The 13,836-nt window shown below is 48.7% G+C and overlaps 1 protein-coding gene across 1 annotated transcript in view; it reads left to right on the forward strand.

Moving 5' to 3' along the window:
- The window catches only part of LOC140387545 (cation channel sperm-associated protein 2-like), a 120,420-nt gene that overhangs the window by 67,672 nt on the left and 38,912 nt on the right, over positions 1 to 13,836 (forward strand). Inside the window, exons 8-10 of the mRNA XM_072470783.1 lie at positions 5,982 to 6,143; positions 9,124 to 9,248; positions 11,090 to 11,268. Of these exons, the coding sequence (XP_072326884.1) occupies positions 5,982 to 6,143; positions 9,124 to 9,248; positions 11,090 to 11,268 (466 nt within the window). The remainder of the gene's footprint in view (positions 1 to 5,981; positions 6,144 to 9,123; positions 9,249 to 11,089; positions 11,269 to 13,836) is intronic.

Raw genomic sequence — 13,836 nt, forward strand, 5'->3', positions numbered from 1 at the left:
CTCAGTAGCCCCACGTCCGGGGCCTTCGAGTATCTCCTGTTCACCTGGAGTATCTCCTCCACTAATCTATCCCTCTCAGCCCGGTCCACCTTTTCTCTGTGGGCCCGTATCGAGATTAATTCCCCTCTGACCACTGCCTTCAAAGCTTCCCAGACCGTCGCTGCAGAGACCTCCCCTGAATCATTTGTTTCCAGGTAGTTCTGGGTGGACTTGTTAACCCGCCCACAGATCGTTTCGTCCCCTAGCAACCCCACAACCAGTCTCCACAGCGGGCGTTGCCCGCTCTCCACACCAACTCATAGATCCACCCAATGCGGGGCATGATCCGACACTGCGATTGCCGAGTACTCAGTATCCACCACCTCCGGTATTAGCCCCCTGCTCAGAACAAAAAAGTCGATGTGAGAGTATACCTTGTGGACATGTGAAAAAAAGGAAAACTCCTTCGTCCTCGGCCGTGCAAACCTCCATGGGTCTACTCCCCCCATCTGTTCCATAAAACCCTTCAATTCCTTTGCCGCAGCCGGCCTCCTCCCTGTTCTGGATTTTGACCGGTCCAATTCCGGATCAATGACTGTGTTGAAGTCCCCCCCGCCCATGATCAGGTTATGTGACTCTAAGTTTGGGATCTTACCTAACACCCGCCTCATAAATTCTACGTCATCCCAATTTGGAGCATATATGTTCACAAGTACCACTCGCACCCCTCCAGCTTCCCACTCACCATTATGTACCTACCCCCCTTGTCTGACACGATCCTCCCTGCCTCGAATGCCACTCGTTTGCTGATCAAGATCGCTACCCCCCTGGTCTTTGAGTCCAGTCCTGAGTGGAACACTTGGCTAACCCACCCCTTCCTCAATCTCATCTGATCTGTAACCTTTAGGTGTGCCTCTTGTAGCATTGCCACGTCCGCCTTCAGTTCCCTCAAATGCACGAACATGCGAGACCTCTTGACCGGCCCATTCAGTCTTCTGACGTTCCATGTGATCAGCCTGGACGGGGGGGCTTCCAACCTCCTCCACCCCTCCTGCCGACTAGCCAAGCCTCGAGCTCGCGCCCTCTGCTTCCTCGAGTCCCCACTCGGGCTGTCGCCATTCCCGTCCTCCCATTTGTCCCCTAGCACTAGCTTCCCCACCTTCCCTCCCCCACCTAGCAACAACACTAGAAACCCAATCCCCCGAGTCAAGCTACAGCTTAACACCCGCTCACCCCCCACTGAGCTTCCGGGAGTCAGCTGACCCATGCTGACTCGTTAGCTCTCGCCTCTGGCACCAAGCAGTCTGTCTCCCTATTGTATTCTCCTCTCCGCCCCCCCACATGAATAAACATTTTAAAAGCATCACATTCCCCAGTAAACAAACAACAGAAAAAACAGTGAAGTGACAGTCACTTTCGAAAAATAGTCACCCAAAAAGCAGAACTAAATTCAAAGCCCATCCCCCCCTCTAACAAGGTCCTTGCAAGACTGATCAACCTTTAAACATCCACACAGCCCATTATTTCACACAGCGCTACTAAATTTATACAATCCAGCACCACAAATCGCTGCCACAGTACTTCTCCAAGGCTTAAGTGTCTTTTAATTCGCCTCCAGCTTCATTTCTTCAATAAAGGTCCATACTTCGTCTGGCGTTTCAAAGTAGAAGTCCCGATCCTCATGTGTGACCCACAGACGGGCTGGGTACAGCATCCCGAACTTCACCCCCTTCTTAAAGAGGGTTGATTTTGCCCGATTGAACCCAGCTCGCCTCTTGGCCAAATCCGCACCCAGGTCCTGATAGATGCGCAACTCAAAGTTCTCCCACTTCCTGCTCCGTTCTTTCTTGGCCCACCGCAAAATGTGTTCCTTATCCATGAAACGGTGAAAACGTACCACCATGGCCCTCGGCGACTCGTTCGCTCTGGGCTTCCTCGCGTGGGCTCTGTGCGCTCTGTCCAATTTCAGGGACCGAGGGAACGCCCCAGCCCCCATCAACTTCTGCAACTGATTTCCGCCCCGCCAGCTGGCGGAAAAGACCTTTGGTGCCCCGCCAGCTGGCGCGGAAATGACATCTCCAGACGGCGCATGCGCGGGAGCGGTAGCGGCCGCTCACGGCATCCCCGCGCATGCGCTGTGGAGGGAGTCTCTTCCGCCTCCACCATGGTGGAGACCGTGGCGAAGGCGGAAGGAAAAGAGTGCCCCCACGGCACAGGCCCGCCTGCGGATCGGTGAGCCCCGATCGTGGGCCAGGCCACCATGGGAGCACCCCCAGTGGGACTTCGGCCCATTCGGGCCGGAGAATGGCGGGGGGGGCCCGCCAACCGGCGCGGCGCGATTCCCGCCCCCGCTGAATATCCGGTGCCGGAGAATTCGGCAAACGGCAGGGGCGGGATTCACGCCAGCCCCCGGCGATTCTCCGACCCGGCGGGGGGTCGGAGAATCTCGCCCCTGATTCCGAACCACTTGATCAATCGAAGCCTTAATCGGGTCCAGCGTGTCCTTCTTCAGCTTGGCGAAGCAATCCTCGAAAAACTTCACTAGCTGCTCCGTCGACTACTGTGTCGTCTCCCCGCGGCCCATGCTCTCCGCCATGCTGTCCCGTGTTACCAGCTCTGCTTGCGGCGCCCTTATTGGATTTTGTCATCTCACACGGCCACTTCTGGTCCAATTCTCCATACACCGGAGGGGGATTTCTCCTTACTGTCTCACTCTTCACTGATTTATCCCATAAAATCCGGAAAAAAAACAGGGGAAAAAGATCCAAAAGTCCGTTACAGGCGGGAGCTATCAAATGTGTGACCTGCTCCTCCATGGCTGCCACCGGGAGTCTCATCGTGTGACAGTTATAAGCTAGTTTTAACTTATTGATTTATTTACTTTGTATGTTGTTTGGGAAAATGGGGGAGTCTTGCGGCGTTCAGGTATCATAGATATATTTTGGAATAAGCAGTATGTTCAGCATAAACGGTGTGTGTGTTCATATTCATATACCTTAATTGTTTGAGAGTTGACTTGTTTGTGTGTTTTCTCTTTACTTTAATAAAGTCTTTAATCATTGTCACACGTCGACTGGGCTGTTTATTCTCACTGGAGTTTCATTTGTCTCCTCACACCAAAACAAAACTAACCGTCACAAGCGCATGTTCCAAGTTGTGATGCCCTTGCAGATAACATCAATGTGAATCGTGGCACCGCTGACCATTCTTTAACATGTTTCTTCACTTTCTTACAGTCATCCAAGTGAATCTCCTCCCTTTTTCCTTCTTGGATTTGTCGAGGTTGTTTTTCCTCTTCATTCCAATTATTTTGTCTATATTCTCAGGATCCCACTTGTTTAATCTCAGTTTATTTGTGTTAAGTATGCATTTATCCTTTCTGTTCAGAATTATACCTTTGAATGTATTGTGTTTGTTTCCACTGAGACTGTTGAGGAACTAGCTCTAATTTTTTGCTTCAGCTGTTCCCTTGTTTCCTAGAATTTAGCCCTATTCAATGTATGTGGCGCACAAAGACTCCGTGAGACAAATAGAGTGAAGTCGATGAGGCTTTATTAAGCGTGTCTGTTCCCCAGCAGCCCGATAGTAAACTGGCATGCGGGGGAAGGCACCGGCTTCTTATACTTCGCCTTCAGGGCGGAGTATGAGGTCAACGGCCAACCAGGACCCGGGATCTGTCAGCCAATGACATTAGGGCTTCCAGTCCCACATGACCCTCAATACATACTACCACATTCACCCCTTGTCAAAAATGAACCCGGCGGGGTGATGCTTCGTATGGTGGTAAGGGTTTACAGTACTGGTCCTGGGAGGAGAGAACAGTTACATGGTAGTACCGTATTGGACAGTATCGTCCTGTTACAACTATTTACTATCGGGCTGCTGGGGAACAGACACGCTTAATAAATTGTGGCGCACAAAGACTCCGTGAGACAAATAGAGTGAAGTCGATGAGGCTTTATTAAGCGTGTCTGTTCCCCAGCAGCCCGATAGTAAACTGGCATGCGGGGGAAGGCACCGGCTTCTTATACTTCGCCTTCAGGGCGGAGTATGAGGTCAACGGCCAACCAGGACCCGGGATCTGTCAGCCAATGACATTAGGGCTTCCAGTCCCACATGACCCCCAATACATACTACCACAATGTATATACTTGTTTTCTGGTCTTTGGTGTCAAGAGGATCCACATCAGTCAGTGAAGTAAAACTAAGACATAGAGATTTCCCATGCTGAGACAGTTTATTAGCTTTGATCAGTGTCAATACTCTTCACTTTCTACCCAGTGTCCCAGTTATTTCCCTGGTTTCTGGAACTTTTTATTCTTTAGCCTTTCTGTCCTTGTGTGTTGTCCTGCCTGTTCCAGCAATTTCTGTGGAAAGCCTTTTATCTCTCGTGTTACGACACCCTGGGCTAGTGCACAGTTAATTCCAGCCCCACTTGACCCAGAGTCACAACATAATTGAAATTAACAATTAATTCTTAGAAAATACCCGAAGTCTTTGGTCTCTAGCTGCTCAATAAGTACAGTCAACAGGTTTGTAAATTTAAACACAATGAACTTTTTATTAACAGCAATAAGTATAATAGACAAAAAATACAACTGTTAACTATTATCTAATTCCTAACCCGCCTTTTTTAATTTGCCCCACCCTCTACACACACACAGCAGACAAACACAGAGGGGAAAGAAGGGTGGAAAAAATGAATAATACGAAGAGTAAAAGGATGAAAGTCTCTGTTTCAGGTGGACATCTTCCAAATAGATTCTCTTTAGTCCAGGCTGTCAGTTGGTTGTTGTTGCTTACAGTCTGCAATGGTTTTCACTGTAGATTCATCAGGTTCTCAAGGCTTCTCTGCAGTCTCAGAAACAACAGGCAGGAAACTTTTTTTGGTGAAAGAGAAACAGAGCAACTTACACCTTCTTCTCTCAGCGTGCAGGACGTTCCCTCTGAAAACCACTGGCTGAACCCAATCACTGTCTGTGGCTGAGCAGAATACTGTGTTGTACCAATCCATTGCTCACCAGCCAACCAATTGAACCAAATCCTTCTGATCTCTCAGGTGCCAGAAAGCTTGAGTTCTTCTGTTCAAAATCTAAATCTTCATAGCAACTTTTGAGTTCCTCTCTTCCTCTGCTCAACTTAATGGTTCATTAAATATTCATGGATCAAAAATGATAATGACAAAGTAAAAGAAATGGGAAGTAAGAGAATCAACAGAACGGGTCCTTACATTGGATTATCTAGTTCCAAACTGAAACTCAAGTACTTCTGCTTTTCAGTGTGGACCTCTGGGTGATAAGCAACATCCTGGTCTTTTTATACCCTAGGCGGGATTCTATGACCTCCCAGCCACGTGTTTCTCAGTGACAGGAGGTGGCGTATCATTCGCTGGTGGCAGGATACTCTGCCCTGGCGCTTTCAGTGGCAATTCCCATTGAAGTCTCCCATATTGCCAGGAAACCCATGGTAGGGGTTGCACTGCAGGCAGGACCAGATAATTATGGCCTCTGTGTTTGCTTTAGAAATCATAAAACCTTATAATAATGCAGACAAATTTGAAAGTGAAATGAAAAGCACACACAAAGACTGAAGGACAAAACTAAGCTCAATTATACTTGTACCTTATTCCTAATACACACAATACAAATGACTTAAACTATCTCTATTTCCTAACATAATGTTTTATTAATTATATTGTTACGGTTTAATGGCAGTTGCATTATTAAGCATATGGTGGGCATTTATACACCTCTAACTGGGGATAGCTGGAACACTGGGTAGTTGGAGTAATGTTTACTCTGAACTAAGTCAATTAATTACCTCCAGCAAAGAAAGCAGCCAGATGTTAGCTTTAACTTCACCATTTTGGTGTGGTCCAGTTAATAACATTTAAGGCAACTATGTTAACATAAATCTGCTTCATCAAAATTTTCAGTGCACTGAAAGATATTAGAGTGTTCATGAAACTCGTGATTTTTTTTCTGATTCTCTTTTGTAACCAGTCTCTAGTCCCAGAGGTCGTCAGAGGAGCTCATCTCAAAACCAGCATTGAACTTCACTTCTTAAAAGTTATTCGAATCTTCAGAGCTTTACGTTCTTTGAAAATGATGAGAAGATTTCATCAAGTGCGGTTGATTTTATTAGCTATGACGAAAGCGTTCAGGGTAAATATATATGAATTGCCTACAAATGTGGGTAAAGAGAATGTACGTGGGCAGCACAAATCTTACATATACAATTTAATGCTGACTCAATTATTTGAAGTTCCATTGACACTGTCTGTTTGAAGCTTGCAATCCTGTTCAACTCTGAGATGTAAACTTCACATCCTACCAAGACCCCAGTTGCTGTGACCGCCACAAGACTTTATGTCTCCACCTGTAAATCAATTCTTCTACCAACGAAGCACCTATAATTGACTTAATCACCCCCAGACTTCAATGCTCAACTGCTCTCTGCTAGCCTCCCAACTTCACCCTCCTGAAACTAAGTTGCCTATACCCTGTCCTACTTTAAATCTGTTTATCCATCACACACGCCCTCTCTGGCTGCCCATTCCCCTGATGAATTTAATTCAATTCCTTGGGCTAAAAAAATTGATATCCCTCCAAAAGGAGCACATGGATCATAATGTACAATTAACCTGTATCCATTCAAAGCAATGTGGGAAGAATGCAAATTTGCTAATTTAAATGATACTGCCTTTATGAGCTGTTGAACAGTTGCATACCTCCGCAGCAGGGCCAGGTTTGTGCGAGGCTAGCACCATTTTAAAGTTACTTTGCATGATCTAAAGCCAACCTGTACCTCATAAATAGCAAGGTGCAATCTGGCTGCAGCAGGTACTTAGAACATAGAACATAGAACATAGAACAATACAGCGCAGTACAGGCCCTTCGGCCCACGATGTTGCACCGAAACAAAAGCCATCTAACCTACACTATGCCATTATCATCCATATGTTTATCCAATAAACTTTTAAATGCCCTCAATGTTGGCGAGTTCACTACTGTAGCAGGTAGGGCATTCCACGGCCTCACTACTCTTTGCGTAAAGAACCTACCTCTGACCTCTGTCCTATATCTATTACCCCTCAGTTTAAAGTTATGTCCCCTCGTGCCAGCCATATCCATCCGCGGGAGAAGGCTCTCACTGTCCACCCTATCCAACCCCCTGATCATTTTGTATGCCTCTATTAAGTCTCCTCTTAACCTTCTTCTCTCCAACGAAAACAACCTCAAGTCCGTCAGCCTTTCCTCATAAGATTTTCCCTCCATACCAGGCAACATCCTGGTAAATCTCCTCTGCACCCGCTCCAAAGCCTCCACGTCCTTCCTATAATGCGGTGACCAGAACTGTACGCAATACTCCAAATGCGGCCGGACCAGAGTTCTGTACAGCTGCAACATGACCTCCCGACTCCGGAACTCAATCCCTCTACCAATAAAGGCCAACACTCCATAGGCCTTCTTCACAACCCTATCAACCTGGGTGGCAACTTTCAGGGATCTATGTACATGGACACCTAGATCCCTCTGCTCAGCCACACTTTCAAGAACTTTACCATTAGCCAAATATTCCGCATTCCTGTTATTCCTTCCAAAGTGAATCACCTCACACTTCTCTACATTAAACTCCATTTGCCACCTCTCAGCCCAGCTCTGCAGCTTATCTATATCCCTCTGTAACCTGCTACAGGTTACTGTACTGGAAGGAAGTTATGGAAGAGCATCTGATCTCAAAGAATGAAGATGGCACAAAATGGCTGAAAGCAGGCTCCCAGATTTTCTGGTGCAGTATTTGAGGCTCTGGTACAGGAAGTGAAAAGGAATAGAGATGGCCTGTATTCACACAAAGCTAGGGAACCCTACAGATAAGCATTAGAAAGGAATGAGAACAGATAACTACAAATATCATGGAGAACTGTATCACCCTAAGTGGGTGTAGTGTAAAATAGCATGGACAGGATTCCCTCCAGGATTTTGCCCTCTCCAGCCCAGATGCAATTTCATTGCAGGGTTGGAGAACCTGCCCTTGCCCCTATTAAGGACCTGAAGTAGCCACTTACTGGCCTCTTAAGAGCATGTTCCTACCCACCCTCAATTTTTTGGGTACTGCTTGGAGCTGGGTGGGAAACTGAAAAAGTTCAAAATCTCCATCTCAGGCAAGGGGGCGGGGTGGGGCCTTAATCTGAAGTCCTCTTCTGGGGTGGGATCTCTGGTCCCCCCTGACCAACCTCCACACCCCCCTCCCCCCCAGCCTAAATCTTAACAAGGAGATTGCAGCTCCCCCTCACAACCCCCCAGGATATCCCCTATCCTCCCTCCCAACATCTTGAAAAGCTGTAAATCTGAAAGTCATCAAGAACAGGGTGCAAGGGTGCCAAGGGCACCCACCACCCTGAAAGTTGGCACGTAACCCATCCTTGCCCACCCCACTGGACCCCATTCACTTACCTGAAGTGCGGTCAGAGGTACAACACTGCAGTACCTCTTCTGACCACGGCAGTGCTGTGCCTGGAGGGGCAGGAGAGTTGTTGGCCAATCAGCCCGTCCTTGAAAGGAAGACCCGCCTGCTGCCAATCAATGCTCAATTGAGCGCAAAGTGACAGGGGCCCTGTCGGGGTTGGCAGGGATGGGTTACGTGTCAACTTTCAGCACTGCGGGTGCTCTTTCCTTCCTTGTACCCTGTTCTTACTGACTTCCAGATTTACAGCTTCTTAAGATGTTCTTGCTGTGAAGGCCATCCCGCCAGCCCCTCCTCATCCACCATCATGGTCATTCCGTGGACCATACAAAAGTCTCATCCACACCAGATTGTACTGAGCTTTTGTCAAGGTGCTTCCTTGGGATGGAGGTTCAGTACTTCTGGCTGATTTTCCTTCCTCTTCACTGCACTTCAGGCAACTTCATCATGGATGCACGCCCCAGGCTCAAAGGAGCTCAGGGATATTTTTAAAGTCCTGGATTTGTGAGCTATTCGGAAAAAGTGATAATTTTAACATAGTTTGACTACATGATAATTTTACCATCTGTTTACTGTCCAATTTTGTTTATTTTCACAATGAATATGAAACTAAAAGCAGACGCTGTGTTGTGTGCTATGTGTGCCCCAAACTGACAATGAACTTTTTATCCATTCTAGACAATGACATTCATCTTGCTGTTAGTGTTGATATTTGCATACATGTTTGCAGTAGTTGGAGTGTCACTTTTTCGTAGTTACACGGAATCTGATAAACCAGGACTTGTTTATCACACAGCTTTTCGGTAAATAGGTTTTAAAAAAATATCTTTAAAGAAGTATTAGTTTAACCTTTAGAAAAAAATAATCATTTCCATAAATGATTGATCTCAATATGGTTATCTGTGAGGAATAACTCAATTAGATGTGTTATGAAATTCATTCAATCTGTGTGCTGTGTAAGTTAGCAGTCTGTGGAAATTGTAAAGGAAGAGGTCCCAGATCAGTTACAAAACACAAAAAGGGGCAGCACGGTGGCGCAGTGGATAGCACTGCCGCCTCACGGCACCGAGGTCCCAGGTTCGATACCGACTCTGGGCCACTGTCCGTGTGGAGTTTGCACATTCTCCCCGTGTTTGCGTGGGTTTCGCCCCCACAACTCAAAGATATGCAGGGTAGGTGGATTGGCCACGCTAAATTGCCCCTTAATTGGAAAAAATTAATTGGGTACTCTAAATATATTTTTTAAAAAGAAGAAAAACAAAACACAAAAAGACTACAGTTGGCAGATGAGAAGACATTTCTTTACCCAAAGAGTGGTGAGCCTGTGGAATTCATTGCCACAGGAAGTAGTTAATGCTAAAACACAGAATATATTCCAGAGGCGGCTAGTTATAGCACTTGGGGTGAATGGGATCAAAGGCATAGGGGAGAAAGCAAAATTAGGCTATTGAGTTGGATGATCAGCCATGACCATGATAAATGGCGGAGCAGGCTTGAAGTGCCAAAAGGCCTCCTCCTGCTCCTATCTTCTATGTATCAATGCATTACTGTCAGCTCCACAGTTATCATGGGCGGGATTCTCCGACCCTACGCCGGGGGGTGACGTGAATCCCGCCCCGACGCCGGCTGCCGAATTCTCCGGCGCCGGGGTTTTGGCGGGGGCGGGAATCACGCCGGTCAGTGGCCGCTGGCTGCAGCACCCCCGGCGATTCTCCGCTCCGCGATGGGCCGAGTGGCCGTCCGTTTTTGGTCCGTCACGCCGGTACGGACCTGGTTTGATTTACGCCGGCGGGACCGGCCACAAACGGGCGGCCGCTCGGCCCATCGCGGGGCGGAGAATCGCCGGGGGGGGGGGCTGCAGCCGGCGGAGGGTTGGAGAATCCCGCCCATGATAACTGTGGAGCTGCCAGTAATGCATTGATAGGCGGGACCTGGCTCTGCGGGCGGCCTGCAGAGTCCTCGGGGGGGGGGGGGGATCTGGCCCCGGGGGCTGCCCCCACGGTGACCTGGCCCCCGATCGGGGCCTACTGATCCGCGGACGGGCCTGTGCCGTGGGGGCACTCTTTCCCTCTGCGCTGGCAGATGTCAACCTCAGCCATGGCCAGCGCGGAGAAGAACCCCCCTGAGCTTGCGCTGGGATGACGCCAGCAGATGCTGGCGCCCCCGTGCATGCGCCAATTTGCGCTGGCCGGAGAGTCCCTTCGGCATCGGTTGGCGTGACGCCAAGCCCTTCTGCGCCGGCTGGCACGGCGCCAACCCCACCAGTGCCGGCCTAGCCCTGGATTCCGCACCTTCCGGGCGGCCTGACGCCAAAGTGGTTCACACCACTCCTCGGCGGTGGTAGGGCCCGTCCCGCCAGGTAGAGGAGAATCCCGCCCCATTACTCTGGCTATGGAGGAGTGACCACCAGGACATTATGAAATGAGTGGGTCAGGCAACAGCAAATTCAATTGTCAATGCTACTAAAATGTGATCTCACTTTGGGTTAGTTAACAGTTGATGAAGATAAGAAGGATGAAACGCAATAGGGTGGTCAATAACACATAAAGGAAGAAAATTGGGACAAGAAATACAAATTTTTGTTTCCTTTATATTATGTAATAGAAAACAAGTAACTGTGCACTATCTTGATTGTGTTTACCAGGGGTATCTTCAACACATTTCAGACCCTTTTCCAATTATTTACCTTGGACCATTGGCACGCACTGCTCATGGATATATGGCAAGTTGAGGAAGTTGACAAAATTACGACTGGGATATATATAATGCTTTGGATTCTGATTGGTTCCTTCATATTCCGCAATATAATTGTAGGGATAATGGGTAAGCAATGCACATTTGTGTTTATTTTAGCTAAGCACTAGCTTAATGGAGTAGACACGATGCTCAGAGATTTGGTACTTGTTTATTTAAAGTGGCCACATAGAGTAATATATTTGAAAGCATTTTAGCAATTTCATTCTGTAATTCATTCAGTAACTGATTGTTTTGCTTTGATGTTAAGGAGTGTACATCGAAATATGTAGTGGAAAAGAAGAGTTTGCATTTCTGTGGCACCTTTCACAGCCTCAGGACATCCTTAAGTATTTTGCAGCTACATTTTTGAAGTTTAGGCTCTATTATTCATAACGCAGGAAACATGGCAGCCAGTTTGCATACAACATAATCCCACAGGCAGCAATGTGCTCATGACCAAGTAATCTATTTCAGTTATGTTGGTTGAGGGAACGATGTTGGCCGGGACACCATGGGTAACTCCCCTCATCTACTTTGAAATAGCAAATAGCACAGGAGTGGGTAACTGGGGCTTTGGTTTAAGATTCCATCCAAAAGACAGCATCTCCAACTATGCAAGCACTTCTTTGGTACTGCAGTGAAGTGTCAACCTAGGTTTTCCTGCTCAACCATTTTGGGTGGGATTTGAACTCGCCTCCATGCATCTCACCATGTCCTTCATGGGTGCTCTAGGAAAAGAGGGCCCATAACAGCAGGGAGTGGGAGGAGACCAGAATGGACGTCCTGGACCTTCAGACCCTCACCCTCACCGAGCAGAGGGCGATGGCATTATCGGGGGAAGTGCAGGAGAGGACTATCGCTGAGGTGGAGGTCGGTCAGCATGTGACAACCAAGTGAGCCCCTAATGCAAAATAATGTCCCTATAGCAGGTGAGTCACCCCTCTTCCTCCGGACCACTCCTTCCCAAGATTTCACCATGTGTATTGTCTTTTGTCTTGCAGGATCACCATCAGACCATGCTGGGCCGTCTGGGATACTTCCACCGCCCCCCCAGCAGTTCGGGGACAATACCGATTTCTTGGCAATGCGTTCACCTGCATCCTCCACCATTGCAGCGAATATCATCTTGGTGGGGCATTTTAATGAAAAGGTCCTGAGTCACCATTTGGTGCGCACGTCACACATGCTGCAGCACATCAGGTGGAGGTAGGAACTCCTAATGGAGTAAGTGGTTAGAGGGCTGCCCGATCCCAGGAACCAGTTGTAGTCCGGACAGGTATTGCGTTCCTGTCACTGGTGGAAATGCAGACTCGGAGCCAGGATCTGCAGGAGGGGTTGCCAGCAACTTTCCAGCACCTGCAAGCACAGTTGGAGGAGGCCAACCGCCTTCAGGTGCAGGTGATCATGCCAACAATGCGTGGTACCCAGGCCAACACTGTCCATGGTGGAAGTCTTGGGTCAAAAATCACAGCCTTGGCTCAAGACCTTCGAAGACTTTAGGCACACTATGCGGTTGATGGTTGAGGCTCAGGACAGGGGAGCCCGGTCACAGGCAGCCATGTACTGGGCCCACATTGACATTGCTGCGGTGCTCCAGAGCTTGGCCCAGTCACAAACAGTCATGGCTGAGGGCGTCGAACACAGTGTGTGGGCGCTGACTGACCTGGGCCAGTCACAGAGAGGCATGACCGAGGCACAGAGGGACATGGCTGAGGTGCAGGAAACATGACTCACACGCTGAGAGATGTTGCCCCGTCTCTGTGCTCCATGGTTGAAGGCATCAAAACCCTGGTTGAGACGAGAGCGGGCATCCAGGTGACGGTGGAGCCTCCGGAGCTCACTCTGGACTCACCTCGGTCCCAGGGAGTAGCCTGGGGACCATCGAGCATCCCAAGGGAGGAGAAAGTGATGGGGCCAAGGCCGGTGCCTCCCACAGAGGGGTGCTGGAACACCTCAGCGCTTCTGAATTCCGCCCCCCCCCCCACCTGACATGGTGCATCTGACGGGCAGAACAGGGTGGCACCTCATCACCTGTGACAGCTGATAGTCAGCCGGGCCCATCCAGGTCCAGGCCCTCCAGAGGACAGCTGCATCTCAGGTCAGAGGACGAGATACGCAGCAGGCCGCCTCCACGTCTGATGTGCTGTCTGGGCTCACACCTAAAAGGAGAGGTGGGCCATGTAAAATATAGAAGTTAGACACCAGTTAAGTTGGCACAGATGCAGCACATAGGTTAGAGGTAGGGGTCAGAGCACAACAATTGTATATAGTCACGATTAAACACCTATCAACCAACATTCCGACCTGCCTCAATCCTCTGTCTGAAGAGTGTGAGGGTTGGGCTGGGTGTACAAAGAACAAAGAACAAAGAAATGTACAGCACAGGAACAGGCCCTTCGGCCCTCCAAGCCCGTGCCGACCATGCTGCCCGACTAAACTACAATCTTCGACACTTCCTGGGTCCGTATCCCTCTATTCCCATCCTATTCATGTATTTGTCAAGATGCCCCTTAAATGTCACTATCGTCCCTGCTTCCACCACCTCCTCCGGTAGCGAGTTCCAGGCACCCACTACCCTCTGCGTAAAAAACTTGCCTCGTACATCTACTCTAATCCTTGCCCCTCTCACCTTAAACCTATGCCCCCTAGTAATTG

This window comes from Scyliorhinus torazame, chromosome 12, assembly GCF_047496885.1.
Source record: "Scyliorhinus torazame isolate Kashiwa2021f chromosome 12, sScyTor2.1, whole genome shotgun sequence".
NCBI lineage: Eukaryota > Metazoa > Chordata > Chondrichthyes > Carcharhiniformes > Scyliorhinidae > Scyliorhinus > Scyliorhinus torazame.